General features: G+C 42.5%; 1 protein-coding gene and 1 non-coding gene across 2 annotated transcripts in view; one reads left to right on the forward strand and one right to left on the reverse strand.

Moving 5' to 3' along the window:
- Positions 1-2,165: 2,165 nt before the first annotated feature.
- The window catches only part of MEOX2 (mesenchyme homeobox 2), a 99,992-nt gene continuing 84,217 nt past the window's right edge, over positions 2,166-17,940 (reverse strand). The window contains exon 4 of the mRNA XM_038772372.1: positions 2,166-3,412. Within this exon, the coding sequence (XP_038628300.1) occupies positions 3,188-3,412 (225 nt within the window). The 3' untranslated portion in view covers positions 2,166-3,187. The remainder of the gene's footprint in view (positions 3,413-17,940) is intronic.
- On the forward strand, positions 13,645-13,782 carry LOC119924566. Its single transcript, XR_005449271.1, has one exon. It is a non-coding gene; the product is annotated as a small nucleolar RNA SNORA7 (small nucleolar RNA).

A 17,940-nucleotide genomic window follows, 5' to 3' on the forward strand; every position in this document is an offset into this window, starting at 1 on the left:
CCTACTGTAACCAGACACATGTGGTTAGAAGAACGTTCCGTAATTCATCCATGACTTTCTATCCAAGGCATATAGCAAAAACAAGTCATGGAAGAACTGATTTCCCCTATACTGCCTTATAGACTTTCAATAATCATGCTTGTTTCCCTAACTACAGCCCTACATTTGAAAACCATCTCTAGCTCAGGTTCACTATGACCCTCAGATCCTCTTCTGCCACACTTCCTCATCTTGTAGGGTTGGAAATTCCTCCGTTAGGGTGTGGCCTGAACTTGTTCATATCCATTTTACTCTGTAGCTTCCATTTCTCTAACTCAACAAGGGTGTTTGGGGGCTGTAAACTCTTTTTTCCAGTGATCATCCCTGTCCTCTAGATGTACCAAGGATATTCAGTGAGTTTATTCTTGTCCGTCAATTGTATTTATTGAGAGCTTACTGTGTGCAGAGCACTGTACTAAGCACTTGAGAGAGCACAATGTTACAATAAACAGACACATTCTCTGTCCACAATGAGCTCCGTCATTCAAGTAATGGTTGAAAATCTTACATAATGCCAGAGCCCAAATTAGCCCCTATTTGATCTGAGGAGCTATCAGCTAATTGGACAAAACCTAATTGTAATGCTATTACCTTATTCTCTCACTTTCCTGACACATGAATTCTAAGGGGATGACTCAAAACCTGCTCCAAAGCCAAGTTATAGTGCAGCTATTTATTTCTCTCTAATATACCTTGATTATGATTAGTTTATACAACATGTTGTTCCTAAAGCAAAATTGAATTTTTACCCCATATTTTGGGGATTACCAATTCATTTCTGTAATTGGTATTTTGGGGGGTATAGAAATTGAGATGATAAGACCTTTAATTAATTATCTTGTTATTTGATCGTTATTTAATGACTACTTATTCTACCCCCAGAGTTGGTGTATGGAATGTTTCAATCTCATTCACATCAGGTTATCACCTGACATGTTTATTAAATTCTTATTTTGTTAGTGGTATTCTGCCAAACAGAACACAAAGCCATACAGTATACAATATATTGAGTACCTACTGTGTGCAGAGAAGTGTACTGGATTCGGGGCAAGTACAACAGAGGGAAGAGACAGAGTTCCTGCTTTCAAGTCTCTGACCTCCAAATTTTCATAATTAAAATCTTCTCAGTATGGCTCAGTGGAAAGAGCACGGGCTTGGGAGTCAGAGGTCATGGGTTCTAATGCTGGCTCCGCCACACATCAGCTGTGTGTCTCTGGGCAAGTCACTTAACTTCTCTGTGCCTCAGTTACCTCATCTGGAAAATGGGGATTAAGACTGTGAGCCCCACGTGGGACAAACTGATCATCTTGTATCTCCCCCAGTGCTTAGAACAGTTTTTGGCACATAGTAAGCACTTAACAAATACCAACATTATTATTATTATTATTATTTATTATTATTATTCAGAACCCCATTGCACAGCTCACCTTATCCACATTCAGATTATCTCATTTTCTCACACTGAAAGGTTGCTTCCTAGTAACTTTATGCCCTCAGTGGCTTTTTCAAATAATTTGCGGTAGTCATTGCTACTTCCATTTGTTATTGATGGTTTCACACTAGACAAGGTATACATATCAGGGTAGCCTTTGTCTCTCAACTCGGAGAGATAGTGGAATGTGTTTTTGTTATTCTTGGTCAAAAATCACTTCAGAAGTTTCCCCTCTTGATCAAGATGCAAGGTGTAAGCGGGGAACATGTCTTTCCTCTCCATTACACTGTCCTCTCCCAAGAACCTAATATAGTCCTCTGCACAAAGCAAGTGCTCAATCAGTATATTTGATTGATTGATTGATGGTCAACTTGACTATAAATTCCTTGAAGGCAGGAATAATGCCTAATCATTCTATTGCCCTCTTTCCAAACTTTTAGTCCAAAGCTCAGCACACACAGAGTGCTCAGTAAGTACTTCTGATCGAATGATCGATCAAACTGAAGACTGATCTAAGATGGAAAGCCGCTGAATTTGAGAGACCTCTTCACTGACAAAAGCCAGATGAACCGTTTGGTGACTCTAAATTTCATAAAGACATTTTAGCATTTCCTCTGAAATCACTGAAGTGAGACTAGAGATATTTACAAAGGATCATTTATTTAACATTTTTACAAGGTACAATCATGTTTTGTGTAAATGTTTTGCTGTTCTGTATGTACACACAACAACTGGAATAATAATATCTTTGCTGAACTTAAACCCGAGACCATTCAGAATCTCCTTCATAGTTCCAGTTTCTGTAACACCAGGAGCTCTTCTTGGATTTGCAACTTGCTTCTAGGAAAACACTTCCTCTTGCTGATGCCCGGGTTTGCCAGCATCCTCAACGATGGCATTGCAGCAATATCTTCTTTTTTTAATCAACCCAGAGATGGGCATCACAAAAAGTCTTTCTCTGAGCTCACTGACTGTCCTATGATCCTAAAACAAAATTTTTTTGGCAGCGATAAAATAAGAAAAATGAAGAGCTAGGTAAGGTTTATAACACCCTATTAGCAGCAGTTGATAGTAAATGCAACATAAGATTTGTTTTGTCTGTGGTACGAGGACGTCCTGTCAGACTACTGGATTGTTCTCTATTCGAACAGAAATTAGCCTGTGCTGAATGTCTCTGGGACAACAAAACAAACAATAAAAACACAAGAAGCCGATTGTCATCACGTAAGTCGATTGCCGTCAGCTAATATGAATGCATTGCTAAAAATTAGTGAAAACGGGAAAATGCCATAAGGTAAATATATACAGAGTTAAAATACATTTCTTACCCACTAACCAGTGATTTCTGGCCCTGCGGTTGTTCAGGATGAAAAGTCTCAGGTTTTGCTCCTGATAGCAATTAAAATTTTCAGTGCAAGCGAAAGCAAACAATTACCTGCCCACTGTCATAAACATGACCCAAAAACCTGGAATGTTCAAAGCGAGTCCATCTTCTGCATCAGGACTCCATAGGCACTTTTAAGAAGTGGCACTTATTTTGTAAACCCTCTGAAAATTAAGGAAAACGGCCCCGAGGAACCAGAAGGGGAACCGTGACCCTCACAAGCAGAGGCCAGAGTCATCTCTCTTGGATAGCAGAGTTCATCGGGAAGGTTTCTTTCCTGAGAACGGAGCCGGGGGTGAGGGAGGTGGGGAGGGGGCCCGTCTTTGTGTGTATCATAAGTGTGCGTGCTCTGAGCTGTGATCGCTGTCGTGGCTGTCGTCGTTCGCTAGCGAGTCCCCTGTGTGCTGGAGGTTGGTGGCTCCGATCCCGGAGAGCTCGGAGGGGAGCAGGGTGCCTTTTTTCACGTTGACCAGTTCTTTTTCCCGGGCGGCTGCCCCCTGTTGCCCTCCCTTCACTCTCTTCCATTTCATCCGCCGATTCTGAAACCAAACTTTCACCTGAAAGAAACCAAAGGGCAGGGAGAGAGAGGCGGGAAAGATGTGAATAGCAACTACGGTCTCGTCCGACAGGTGCAAACATGTGACTAAAGAATGGAAAAGAGGTTTAGATAATACTACCACTAATAATACTATGTGTTAAGTGCTACATGCCAGGCACTGTACTAAGCTTTGGGGTGGATCCAAGCAAAGAAGGGTGGACACAGTCCCTGTCCCATGTGGGGCTCACAGTGTTTATCCCCATTTTACGGACGAGGTAACCGAGGCAAGGAGAAGTGAACTAATTTGTCTAAGGTCACATGGTTGTATTGAATAAATAGCACTGAGAAGATAGCACTGACTGACTGATTAAATGAGCAAATAGAGCTCCAACTGCCCCCTTCAAAACCTTATTGGAGGCACATCTCCTATAAGAGGTCTTCCTTAACTAAGCCATCCTTTCCTCTTCTCCCATTATCTTCTGCGTCGCCTGACTTGCTCCCTTTATTCATTCCCCCCTCTAACATCCACAGCACTTAGGTACGTATGTGATTACTGCATCAGCCTCCTTTCGATTACTGCATCAGCCTCCTTTCTGATCTCCCATCCTCCCGTCTCTCCCCGCTTCAGCCTATACTTATTAGTTTGTATCTACCCCAGCACTTAGAACAATGCTTGACATATAGTAAGCACTTAACAAATGCCATCATTATTATTATTATTATCATCCATATATCCTTGGCAGAGGTCATGGGTTCTAAACCTGGCTCTGCCACTTCTCTGCTGTGTGACCTTGGGCAAGTCACTTTATTTCTCTGGACCTCGGTTACCTCATTTGTAAAATGGGGATTGAGACTGTGAGCCCCATGTAGGGCAGGGACTGTGTCCAACCCGATTTGCTTGTATCCACCCCAGCGCTTAGTGCAGTGCCTGGCACATACCAGCTCTTAACAAATACCACAATTATTATTCCTGCAGCTTCTTATACAACTGAACTAAGATCAGCCTCAATCTCAGCTCTTCATTGAACATCTTCCATTCTAACAAAGGCCTCTTCTGTTTTTTGTTCTAGTGTTATTTTCATTATGGTATCGTTATTTCTGTCTGTCAATCAATAGCATTTATTGAGTGCTTACTTTGTGCAGAGCACTGTACTAAGTGCCTTTACTATGTGTCAAGCACTGTTCTAAGCACTGGGGTACGTGTAACAGAGATAGTATCTACCAATTCTGTTATATTGTTATATTAGACTCTCCCAAGCACTTAGTACAGTGCTTTGCACATAGTAAGTGCTCAAGAAATATGATTATCAATAATAATAATACTTGGGTCCTATTTTACAGATGAGGAAACTGAGACACAGAAATTAACTGACTCGCCCAAGGCCATTCTTGTCATATGTGGTCGAGTCCTATTCGACCCATAGTGATGCCATAATAATAATAATAGCATTTATTAAGCGCTTACTATGTGCAAAGCACTGTTCTAAGCGCTGGGGAAGTTACAAGGTGATCAGGTTGTCCCACGGGGGGCTCGCAGTCTTAATCCCCATTTTACAGATGATGTAACTGAGGCCCAGAGATGGGAAGTGACTTGCCCAAAGTCACACAGCTGACAATTGGAGGAGCTGGGATTTGAACCCATGACCTCTGACTCCAAAGCCCGGGCTCTTTCCACTGAACCACGCTGGTTTCATGGATGCATCTCTCCCAGAACGCCCCACCTCCATCTGCGATCGTTCTGGTAGTGGATCCATAGAGTTTTCTTGGTCAAAATCTGGAAGTGGTTTACCAGTGCCCCCTTCCACGTAGTAAACTTTAGTCTCCACCTCTGACTCTCTTCCTTGCTGCTGCTGCCCAGCACAGGTGAGTTTTGACTTGTAGCAAATGACTTTCCACTCGCTAGTCACTGCCCAAGCTAGCAATGGAAATGCCTCTGCTTGACTCTCCCTCCCTTGGTTGAGACTGATAGAGAACTGGAAACTCTAGTTTCCCTATCTGAGAATGGAGTGAGCCCAAGGTCTTACAGCAGATAAATGGGGGAGCCAGAATTAAAACTCAAGTCCTTTAATTCCCAGGGTCTTTTCACTAGGCCACCCTGATTCTCTTTTTAGCCCAAACTCCCACTCTTCAGAGACCAGATTGCTCACAAATCCAGACAACTAGTGTGGGCGGCTCAGAAAGGAGGGTTCTTTAACCCCACAAATAAATAAAGGGAATGACATAAGAACCAGGTACAGTCACAGACGCACGTGGTTTGTTTGCCATGAGCTTTGAGACGGATATTTTTACCTGGCACTTAGAAGTGAGTCAAATGCTAAATCAGTCACTGAATCAGCCACCTTTAGCTCTGCCATTAAAATGTACATATACTGAAAAAGCAGCTGCAAATCTATGGAGAGATGCTATCAACTACACAAGCTACTGGATTAAAAATCTTTTCTAGGGTCCAATTCACTGAGAGTATAGATCCTTCACATCCCAAATTATTTTCTGGATCTATTTGAAAGTGAAAAGTTTCAGGCCAGGAGGAATCCCATGATACCCATGAGGTGATATTAGAAAAAACAACATGCCAAAATTCATTTAAATTCATGAGACTTTATTGCCCCTCTAGTCGTGGTGTGTGGCCACTTGGAACGCCTCCATTTGTCTCTGAAACTTCCAGGTTTCGTCAGAGGTACTGCGTTCTGTGGTCATTGTGATGCACTTGACTAAAATTCATTTTGAAGAGTCATCCTTAATTCCTATATATCCTCAGCTAGGATCCCATGTTTAAATAAATTAAGTGAAAAGACCACCAGGAAGTTAGGATTTATAGTGTCTAAGCCTCTATTCGCACTAAAAAAATATAATGTTTGCTTTTAGAAAAACTGCATTTTGTTTGGTGTTTTTCAATATTGCTCCCCTCATTTTTCAATATTTATTCAATCATATTTATTGAATGCTTACTGTGTGCAGAGCTCCTGAGAGAGAGCATTATGATAGAGTACAATATATGAGTCTAGAGTAATAGTAATAATAATAATAATGGCATTTGTTAAGCGCTTACTATGTGCCAGGCACATAGGTGCTGTTGTGGATCCAAGCAAATTGGGTTGGACACAGTCCCTGTCCCACGTGGCACTCACAGTCTTAATCCCCATTTTACAGATGAGGGAACTGAGGTACAGAGAAGCAAAGTGACTTGCCCAAGGTAACACAACAGACAAGTGGCAGAGCCGGGATTAGAACTCATGACCTCCTGACTCACAGGCCCGTGCTCTAATAATCATAATAATGATGATATTTGTTAAGTGCTTACTATGTGCAAAGCACTGCTCTAAGTGCTGGGGGGGGATACAAGGTGATGAGGTTGTCCCATGTGGGGCCCACAGTCTTAATCCCAATTTTACAGATGAGGTAACTGAGGCTCAGAGAAATTAAGTGACATGCCCAAGGTCACACAGCAGACATGTGGTGGAGCCAGGATTCAAACCCATGACCTCTGACTTCAAAGCCCGTGTTCTTTCCACTGAGAATCAAATCAAATCAATCAATTAATGATATTTATCGAGAGTTAACTGTGTGCAGAATTCTCTATTAAAAGTGCTTGGGGGAGTATAACAGAGAAAGAAGAGGAATAATAATAATAATAATAATAATAATAATGGCATTTGTTAAGTGCTTACTATGTACAAAGCACTGTTCTAAGTGCTGGGGGGGATACAAGGTGATCAGGTTATCCCACGTGGGGCTCACAGTCTTAATCCCCATTTTACAGATGAGGGAACTGAGGCTCAGAGAAGTTCAGTGACTTGCCCAAGGTCACACAGCAGATGTGGCAGAGCTGGGATTAGAACCCATGGCCTCTGGCTCCTAAGCCCATGCTCTTTCTACTGAGCCACACTGCTTTTTCATTTCACGTCCAGTAGATGAAGGATCCAGATACAAAAACCCATTATTTTTTGTGAAATTAAATTTATTTTGGTTCTCACTTTATTCTTATTCCGGCCTACCTGGGGCACATAGAATGTTCTAAATTAGCAAACTTCATCTCTGGCTGTTGACACTTGGAAATGTCTAATAAGTTCCTAGTGTCAAACATTTGGTGACTCTGCTGAATGCAGAAAAGGGTGATATTTGAAGGAGTAAAGGATGAATTTGGGTACCAGGGCTGGCTTATGTGGTAGATTACATTCTCTTTAAAATGAAATTCTGCATGACTCAGTATCGCAAGAACCAATCAATCATTCATGTTTATTGAGTATTCGCTGTGTGCCAAATAGGCTATTGGAAAAAAACAATACGATAGAGTTAGTAGACACATTTTCTATCCACAAGGAGCTCACAGGCTACTCTGAGGCCAAAAGGGAGATTAAGTGAGGGGTTTTTTTGCCCAGTCTGAGAGTGTCTTTTGTGTTGGTTATGTCTGAAACAGTTAAACAATGCAACAATGGCATTTATTGAATGTACTACTATGTACAGAGTACTATATTAATTGCCTAGGAGAGTACAGTAGAGTAGGTAAACGTGATCTGCCTTCAAGGAACTTAAAATCCAACAAGGGAGCGGACATTAAAATAACTGACAGATAGTAGGAAGAAGAAAAAGGGAATATGTAGATGAGTTGGTTGTTGAATAATAAGGCATGTAAATTATATACAGAACTGCTGTGGATGGTTGTGAACACAGAATTGTGCAGCTGGAGTTAAAGTGAGGCGCATGGCCTAGTGAAAAGAGCAGGGGCCTAGGAGTCCGAAGTCCTGAGTTCTAATCCTGGTTCTATCACTTTGCTGTGTGATCTTGAAAAAGTCCCTTAGTTTTTCTGTGCTTCAGTTTCCTTATTTGTAAAATGGGAATTAAGACTTTTAAACCCATGTGGTATAGGAACTTTGTCCAACCCGATTGTCTTATCTCTACCCCAGCACTTAGCACCGTGTCTGGCACTTGCAATATTACAGTTAGCACTTAACAAATGCTATTTTAAAAAATGCCGAGGTTGTAGCTAAGGAGGGTAGTTACTAGACCATAGATTGCGGACTATAAACTCGTTGTGGGCAGGGAATGTGTCTCATTCATTCATTCATTCATTTAATTGTATTTCTTGAGCGCTTACTGTGTGCAGAGCACCGTACTAAGCGCTTGGGAAGTACAGGTTGGCAACATATAGAGACGGTCCCTACCCAACAGTGGGCTCACAGTCTAGAAGGGGGAGACAGAGAACAAAACAAAACATATTAACAAAATAAAATTAATAGAATAAATATGTACAAATAAAATAAATAAATAAATAAATAGAGTAATAAATACGTACAAACATATATACATATATACAGGTGCTGTGGGGAGGGAAGGAGGTAAGGCGGAGGGGATGGGGAGAGCGGGAGGGAGGAGGGAGGGGTCTCATATTATTATATTGTACTCTCCCAAATGTTTAGTACAGTGCTCTGCACACAGTAAGTGCTCAGTAAATATGATTGACTGTCTGACTGACTGAGGCTATAATTTAGGATGAACAGCAAATAGTTAAATAGCTGCTTGGGATTGTGACATTGTTTTGCAGCTGAATTTCCTAAAACACTTTGTTTTCAGGCAGGCATTAATTCATTCCTTATTTCTCTTGCCTGCAAATTTTAGTAATAGGAAGCCAAGCCCATGTTCATATGTGCTACTTTCTCGTCCTAGCTATCAAGAAACCTGGGTCAATAAGAGATGGGCTTTTGAAGTCCCTCTCCCTTGGGCTGTCAGTTTATAAACCCCGTTTTCACAGAGAGTTTGAATGTCTTTGGGATACCTCAGGAAGTCACTCAGTAGTTGCTTTCCATGTCAAGAGGATTATTTTCCTTCTGTGCTTAGCTGTGAATGAAGCACAAGAGATAAATGTATCTTTTCTGCTTAATCATGGAGCCTGCTGGAACATCCATTTTCGTGTTTATTCAATAGTACTGTTGTGACGACTCTTTTTACAATGAGGTTTATGTCTCTTTCTTCCACTAGAGTGCAAGCTCTTTGTGGGTAGAGGCTATGGTACTGTTCTGTTCCTCCTAAGCACTTAGTACAGTGTTCAGAACGTAGTACTTAGGACAGTGCATCCAGCAGATTCTAAATAAATATTTCTACTACTACTACTATTACTTCTACTACTAATAATAATGGCATTTATTAAGCGCTTACTATGTGCAAAGCACTGTTCTAAGCACTGAGGAGGTTGCAAGGTGATCAGGTTGTCTCACAGGGGGCTCACAGTCTTAATCCCCATTTTACAGATGAGGTAACTGAGGCCCAGAGAAGTGACTTGCCTAAAGTCACACAGCTGAAAAATGGTGGAGCCGGGATTTGAACCCCTGACCTCTGACTCCAAAGCCCAGGCTCTTTCCAGTGAGCCACACTGCTAGCACTACAACTACTATCACTGCTTAGAGCCTTATGGGCTGGAGGCGGGAGTAGAGTGGCTCAGTGGAAGGAGCCCGGGCTTTGGAGTCAGAGGTCATGGGTTCAAATCCTGGCTCTGCCAATTGTCAGCTGTGTGACTTTGGGCAAGTCTCTGTGCCTCAGTTACCTCATCTGGAAAATGGGGATTAAGACTGTGAGCCCCCCGTGGGACAACCTGATCACCTTGTAACCTCCCCAGTGCTTAGAACAGTGCTTTGCGCTTAATAAATGCCATCATTATTATTATTATTATTACTGCTACTACTATTACTATTACTACTAATACTAATGCTGCTACTTATTACTACAGATTGTCAAGCATGTTGTGGGCAGGGAACATATCTACCAACTTTCTTATATTGTACTCTCCCAAGGGCTTAGTACAATGTTCTGCACACAGTAAGCACTCAATCAATATGATTGGTAGATTGATTGATTGATTGATTCTATTATTACTATTGCTACTACTAAATACTAGTACTGAGTGGGCAATATGTCTGTTTATTGTTATATTGTCCTCTCCCAGGTACTTAATACACTGCTCTGAGCATAGTAAGCACTCCATATGATTGAATGAATCAATTACTGCTGTTACGACTATTACTACTACAAAGCAACGTGGCTTAATCGGAAGAGCAAAGGCTTGGGAGTCAGAGGATGTGGGTTCTAATCCCGGCTCTGCCACTTGTCTGCTGGGTGACCTCGGTCAAGCCACTTAACTCCTCTGTGCCTCAGTTACCTCATCTGGAAAATGGGGATTAAGACTGTGAGCCCCTCGTGGGACAACCTGATCACCTTGTATCCTTCCCAGTGCTTGGAACAGTGCTTTGCACATAGTAAGTGCTTAACAAATGCCATCATTATTATTTATTATTATTATTACTGCTACTATGAAAATTTCCAAAGAAGCCGGCAGAAAATTATCCAGGGTATCATTTAAATACTCTGTGTTTTTGTGTGGGTAAAATATGGGCAGATACCCCACAGGAAAAATCAAGAAAGCTGGATGACCTTAACTAGGTTGCGAATAAAGCCTTTTATTTCCAGAGTATTACCCCTTCATTCCTTCCCCTCATCAACATTTCTCTCTAAAATAATGCAGAAGCGGCCTAAATGTTTAACATTCGAATTATGGATGCCAATAATAAATTTATAGCAATAACTTGGAAGCTGGGATCTTTCCTCCACACAAGTCAAGCATAGGACAAAAGCACCGTTTATTTGAAAAGAAATATTTTTCCTCAGTACACACCCAGAAATGGACAAAGGCGTCGAAATGATTGATCTCCGGCTGTTCCAGTGCCTCCTAGGTCACAAATACATTCTGAGCCCCCCCCCCCCCACCCCATTTCTGTTAATGAAATCGGATCCGATGAGGTGGAGTTTTCCGTTTATGTTGGCAGGGGCGACGACTCATTCAATCTGTTTATTCCGGTGATCTTAGCTAGCTTGGAAATCTTTGACATTGCTCCTTCGATTAACTCGAGGAGAAAGGTCTTGGAAGGTGGAAAGATCTCCCGCTCTTTCTACATTTGGCAGGAGCAACCTTATAAAAATGTCTATTTCGCCGCGCCTACTATCCCCCAATGCAGCTGCTTCCTCCCCTCATCCCACGGCGAGATATTAAATGTTTGGACGGAGGCTTCTCCAAGCTCATCTGGATGGCCGAAAAAGCAAAGAGTCGGTATCGAGGGACAAGTGGGCCTTCAGTCTGACCGGTTTGGTGGAATATCCGAAACGGACTGGCCAGCTGAAAATGACTTGCTCTTGGCCAAACACAGATTGGAGAAGGTGGAATAATCTTATAGGGTATGGAAACTGAAATCGCACACACCTATATTGTTAAGGTTCCAAAGGACGGAACGATATTAAGAATCTTGAAGAGTTTCAACGTGGTAATTGGTTTTCTTCGACGTGAAATGATTTTCTTTAATGCTCAATGTCGTGACCGCAAATCGTTCCCCAAGTCACAGGGGGTTTTCAGAGGGGGCTCAATGGGGAATTAATGTTCCTTCCTGACCTGAAAGGACGCTGAAATGAGTAACCCTTGAAAAATCTGAATTGGGCATCTCTTGAGAATTTTTATGAATAGAAAATTCTTACTTGGAAAATGCCTGGATGAACCAAAGAGTTTAATCCATCCTTATAGGAGCAAAATTGTAGTCAGACTAGATGGTGGGATTGGGATTTCAAATCTGCCCAGAGATAGAAGAGTCTGTCTACTGAAGTTGTGCTGCCCCCAAAACAAGCATCATTCCCTGCGTAACCCTGATCCCAAAACTCAATCAATCATATTTATAGAGCGCTTACTATGTACAGAGCACTGTACTAAGTGGTCGGGAGAGTACAATATAATAGAGTTGGTCGACGCATTCCCTGCCACTTCCCAACCAGTCCATCTGCCGATTGTGTTAATTGAGTGCTTACTCCGTGTGGGGCACTGCACCAAGGAGGGTGGCCTCCTGGAGAGATCGCAGGCCTAGGAGTCAGAGGACTTGGGTTCTAATCCTGGCTCTACTACTTGCCTGCTGTATGACCTTGGGCAAATAACTTACATTTTTTGTGCCTCAGTTTCCTCAACTGTAAAATAACTGTTGTCCCTCCCACTTAGACTGTGAGCTCTATGTGGGACAGCAACTTTATCTAATATGATTATTTTATATCTACCCCAGAGCTGAGTACAGTGCATGGCTCAGTGGAAAGAGCACGGGCTTGTGAGTCAGAGGTCACGGGTTCTAATCCCGACTCCACCATTTCATTCATTCAATCATATTTATTGGGTGCTTACTGTGTGCAGAGCACTGTACTAAGCACTTGGGAAGTACAAGTTTGTGAGCTGTGTGACTTTGGGCAAGTCTCTTAACTTCTCTGTGCCTCAGTTACCTCATCTAGAAAATGGGGATTGAGACTGTGAGCCCCATGTGGGACAACCTGATTACCTTGTATCCCTCCAGCACTTAGAACAGTGCTTGGCACATAGTAAGTGCTTAACAAATGCCATTATCATTACTATAAAATCCTGTAATTATTATTATTATTGCTAAACACTTGGGAGAATACAATAGAAGAGGTAGACAACGTCCCAGCCTTCAAGGAGCTTACAGTTTACTGAGCACTTAATAATTATGGTATTTGTTAAGTGCTTACTCTGTGCCAGGCACTGTTCTAAGTGCAAGAGTAGAAACAAGGTTATTGGGTTGGACAGTCCCTGTCCCATGTAGGGCTCACAGTGCCGAGCACTATTCGGTTATCAATAATTTATTTTAATGTCCACTGCCCCAGTAGACTGCCCGTTGTTGGGTAGGGACCGTCTCTAAATGTTGCTGACTTGTACGTCCCAAGTGCATAGTACAGTGCTCTGCACACAGTAAGCGCTCCATAAATACGATTGAATGAATGAATGAATGAGCAGGAAATGTGTCTACCAACTCTGTGGGTTCATTCATTCAATCGTATTTATTAAGCACTTACTGTGTGCAGAACACTGGACTAAGCGCTTGGGAAGTACAAGTTGGCAACATATAGAGACGGTCCCTACCCAACAGCGGGCTAACAGTCTAGAAGGGGGAGATAGAGAACAAAACAAAGCATATTAAGAAAATAAAATAAATAGAATAAATATGTACAAACATATACATATATACAGGTGCTGTGGGGAGGGGAAGGAGGTAAGGCGGGGGAGGGGGATGGGGAGGAGGGGGAGAGGAAGGAGGGGGTTGGACACTCTCAAGTGATTAGAACAGTGCTCTGCTCATGGCAAGAAACCAGTATATACCATTTATTGATTAATTATTTCAAGTGACATTTGATCCTATTTTAATGATATTGCATTCTCCCAAGCCCCTCTTAGGGTCACACCTGGAGAGTTTCCAGTCCTCTACCAATCTCGGCTATGGGAGGGAGAGTCAAGCAGAGGCCTGTCCATTCCATTCCTAGCTTGGCCAGTGGCTAGTGAGTGGCAGGCAATCTGCTACTAGTCAAAACTCATCCGCGCTGGGCAGCAGCAGATCGGGAGAGAGTCGTGGGCAGAGACTCACTTTCTGTGAGGAAGGAGGCAATGGGAAACCACTTCTGAATTTTTACCAAGAAAACTCTTTGGATCCACCACCAGAACAATTGCAGATGGAAGTGGGGTAATCTGGGAGAGATGCGTCTGTGGCTTCGCTATGGGTCGGACACAACTAGACAGCATAACACAACAGCAACTATCCCAAGCATTTGCTCTGCACACAGTAAGTGGTCAATAAATATGATTGAATGGATGAATGAATAAAGTTTGGTGGGTCACTATGCTTCAAGAGGAAGCGGGTTTTCCTGCTGTTTGGAAAATCTTTGCTGTTTGGGAAGATGTTCAGGAGACATTCTTTCCCAACGTCTTCACAAACAGACATTTATGTCTCCCAGAATGGCTCCCACACTGATTGGCCTTGTTTTCAATGTGGAACATGGGTTTCCAAAGTTCCTTCTTCCGAGTCCCTGGATTTCCATTACCTCTAGGTCCATTTCATCCTTCCTGACTAAAAGACATTAAATTACAAGCCAGCAGTGAACAGCAGGGGAATTATTTTTTCTGCTGTGCTCTTGGCCTTGTCATTGGAGGCCTTGTTTTCACTCTTAAATGTATTTTTTTCCTAACATTGTAAAAACGATTTAAGGGATGAAATGGCCCCTAAATGGGAAGATGAGGTAGCAGCGTAAGACGACTGACCAATATGGCAAACAGAGTGGAAGGAAGGAGGATCGATGGCTGTAACTGTCAGATTTGTTAAGCGCTTACTATTTGTCAGGCCCTGTTCTAAGCTCTGGGAAGATATAGGATGATCAAGTGGGACAGAGTCCCAGTCCTTCACAGGGATCACAGTAGGAGAGAGAACTGGAATTGAATTCCCATTTTCCAGGTGAGGTCACTGAGGCACAGAGAAGTTAATTGACTTGCCCAAAGTTACAGAGCAGGCCTGTGGCAGAGCGGGGTTAAGAACCCAGTTCTTGTGAATCCCACACTCTTTCTACTCTACCACACTGCTCCTGTAAGACAGCCAGACCATACATTCATGGATTCAATCATATTTATTGAGCACTTACTGTGTGCAGAACACTGTACTAAGCGCTTATACATATGTGTTCAACCAAGCAAAAGCCACCTCTCCACTAAGAAGGGAAACCTCCGTAGTCCCGAAGTCCCAGAAGCATGTCCTTGTACTAGTCACATCAAGGGCTACTTTTCCCTCGGCAAGGATCTCAACAATTCACCCTGGCCACTCACGGATGTATAGCCGAAAGAGGCAGTCAGTCAATCCCTAGAATTCTTTGAGCGTTTACTGTGTGCCGAGCACTGTACTAAGCGCTTGGAAGAGTCCAACATAGTCAAGGAGACACAATGCCTGTCCTCAAGGAGTTTATCATCTAGTGTCATCTAGAGCGGGAGACCATCATGAGCACGGCTAGTGGAAAGAGTAGGGGCAGAGGAGTCGGAAGACCTGAACTGTAATCTTGGCTCTGTCACTTGCCAGCTGCATGACCTTGGACAAGTCACTTCACTTCTCTGTCTCTCAGTTTCCCTATCTGCAAAGATGGGTTTAAATACTCATTCTCATTTGGGACAGGGACAGAATCTCTTACACCACTGTTTCATATAGCATTTGACACATATTAAACCTTTCATTCATTCATTCGTTCATTCAATCGTATTTATTGAGCGCTTACTGTGTGCATAGCACTGTACTAAGCGCTTGGGAAGTACAAGTCGGCAACATATAGAGACAGTCCCTACCCAACAACGGGCTCACAGTCTAGAAGGGGGAGACAGACAACAAAACAAAACATGTACACCTTTAACCAGAGTCTATAAACAACAACAGAAAAATGATGGCATTTGTTGAGCACTGTGTTAAGTGCTGGGTTGTTACAAGCTAATTAGGTCAGACCCAGTCCCTGTCCCTGTCCCACATGGGGCTCACAGTTTTCATCCCGATTTTACAGATGAGGTAACTGATGGCCAGAGAAGTGAAGTGACTTGTCCAAAGTCACACAGCAGACAAGTGGAAGAGCTAGGATTCTCTCTCCTGTAGTCAGAGACTTACCCCCGCTGCTTACCCACTATTATTATTATCTACAAGCAGAGGAAGCAACTGAGTATTTAGATATATTGAAGCAGCGTGGCTCAGTGGAAAGAGCACGGGCTTTGGAGTCAGAGGTCCCTGTATATATGTATATATGTTTGTACATATTTGTTACTCTATTTATTTATTTATTTTACTTGTACATATCTATTCTATTTATTTTATTTTGTTAGTATGTTTGGTTTTGTTCTCTGTCTCCCCCTTTTAGACTGTGAGCCCACTGTTGGGTAGGGACTGTCTCTATATGTTGCCAACTTGTACTTCCCAAGTGCTTAGTACAGTGCTCTGCATACAGGAAGCACTCAATAAATACAATTGATGATGATGATGAAGGTCATGGGCTTAAATCCCAGCTCCGCCAATCACCTGCTGTGTGACTTTGGGCAAGTCACTTAACTTCTCTGTGCCTCAGTTACCTCATCTGTAAAATGGGGATTAAGACTGTGAGCCCCCTGTGGGACAACCTAATCACCTTGTAACCTCCCCAGTGCTTAGAACAGTGCTTTGCACATAGTAAGCGCTTAATAAATGCCATCACTATTCATCATTATTATCATTATATATGCATGTATAGAGAAGCAGCATGTCTCAGTGGAAAGAGCACGGGCTCAGGAGTCAGAGGTCATGGGTTCTAATCCCGGCTCCGCCACTTATCGGTTGTGTGACTTTGGGCAAATCACTTCACTTTTCTGAGTCTCAGTTACCTCATCTGTAAAATGTGATATTAAGATTGTAAACCCCACATCGGACGACCTGATCACCCTGTATCCACCCAGCGCTTAGAACAGTGCTTTGCACACAGTAAGCACTTAACCACCATTATTATTATTATTATTATTATTATTATTATTATCATATCTTCTAGTCAAGATAAGGATGTGTACCTAAGTGCTAAGGGGGTGAGAACTCAGATACATAGGTGGTATACTAGGAGGGAAAATAAGGTGGGAAGATGAGAGATTGAGCAGAAAAGTTTCCTACAGGAGATACAATTTTAATAGGGCTTTCATGAGGAGGAGAGAGCCAATTTGGCAGATGTGAAGGGGGAGGGAGTTCCAGGTAGGAGGGAAGACTGTGAAAAAGAGGTTGATTATAAGAAAGGTGAGAGCAAGAACATTCATAATTTTCCCAGTGAGTTTTGTGTCCATGTGCTCGCTCTCCTGTCTTCATTTACTTATCAAACCTATGGTCAAAGATGTTAAATACAGTACTGTGCATTGCTAATCAAGCTCTTAGCATGCCAACTGGCATAGATTTTATTTGCAGCCATGGACGAGGGAAGTGGGGTGACCCATCTAATTCCAGAAATTAAACACGATTCTCCCGGGATGTCTGAAAGGATATTATCAAACCAGGTAGCTTCTCTCCATCCCTCATCCTGTCCATGAAGCAGGTGAAACTCTGGTTCATGACTAACAACTGGCAAAAGCTACCAGACACCAAGAGACCTCCCAAGTGCTTAGTACAGTGCTCTGCACACAGTAAGCACTCAATAAATATGATTGAATAAATGAATGAATGAACCTCCAATCTCTCCCTGAGCTTTGGTTTGGCATTCCTGAGGATCACAGGGATTCAGGGCACCCCCTACCTTGCAAACCAAATGATAACAATCATGGTATTTCTTAAGCACTAGTAAATACTCTGTGTTAAGCATTGAGCTGAACACTGGGCTAGATCTATAATCAATGATAATATTGAACAATAATAATTATGATAATTGCGGGTTTTGTACCAAGCACTGTACTAAGCTCTGGGGTAGATGCAAGATCATCAGGTCCCCTATGGGGCTGACAGTCTGAGTAGGAAGGAGCGTAGGTACTAAATCCCCATTTTGCAGATGAGGGAACTGAGGTCCAGAAAAGTGAAGTGACTTGCCCAAGGTCACACAGCAGGGAAGTGGCAGAGTTGGATTAGAACACAAGTCCTCTAACTCCCAGGCCTGTGTTCCTTCCACTAGGCTTCTACACTTCTCTGCAAAGTAATCAGATAATAATAATAATAATAATTATAAGAA

This window comes from Tachyglossus aculeatus, chromosome 2 (genome assembly GCF_015852505.1).
Source record: "Tachyglossus aculeatus isolate mTacAcu1 chromosome 2, mTacAcu1.pri, whole genome shotgun sequence".
NCBI lineage: Eukaryota > Metazoa > Chordata > Mammalia > Monotremata > Tachyglossidae > Tachyglossus > Tachyglossus aculeatus.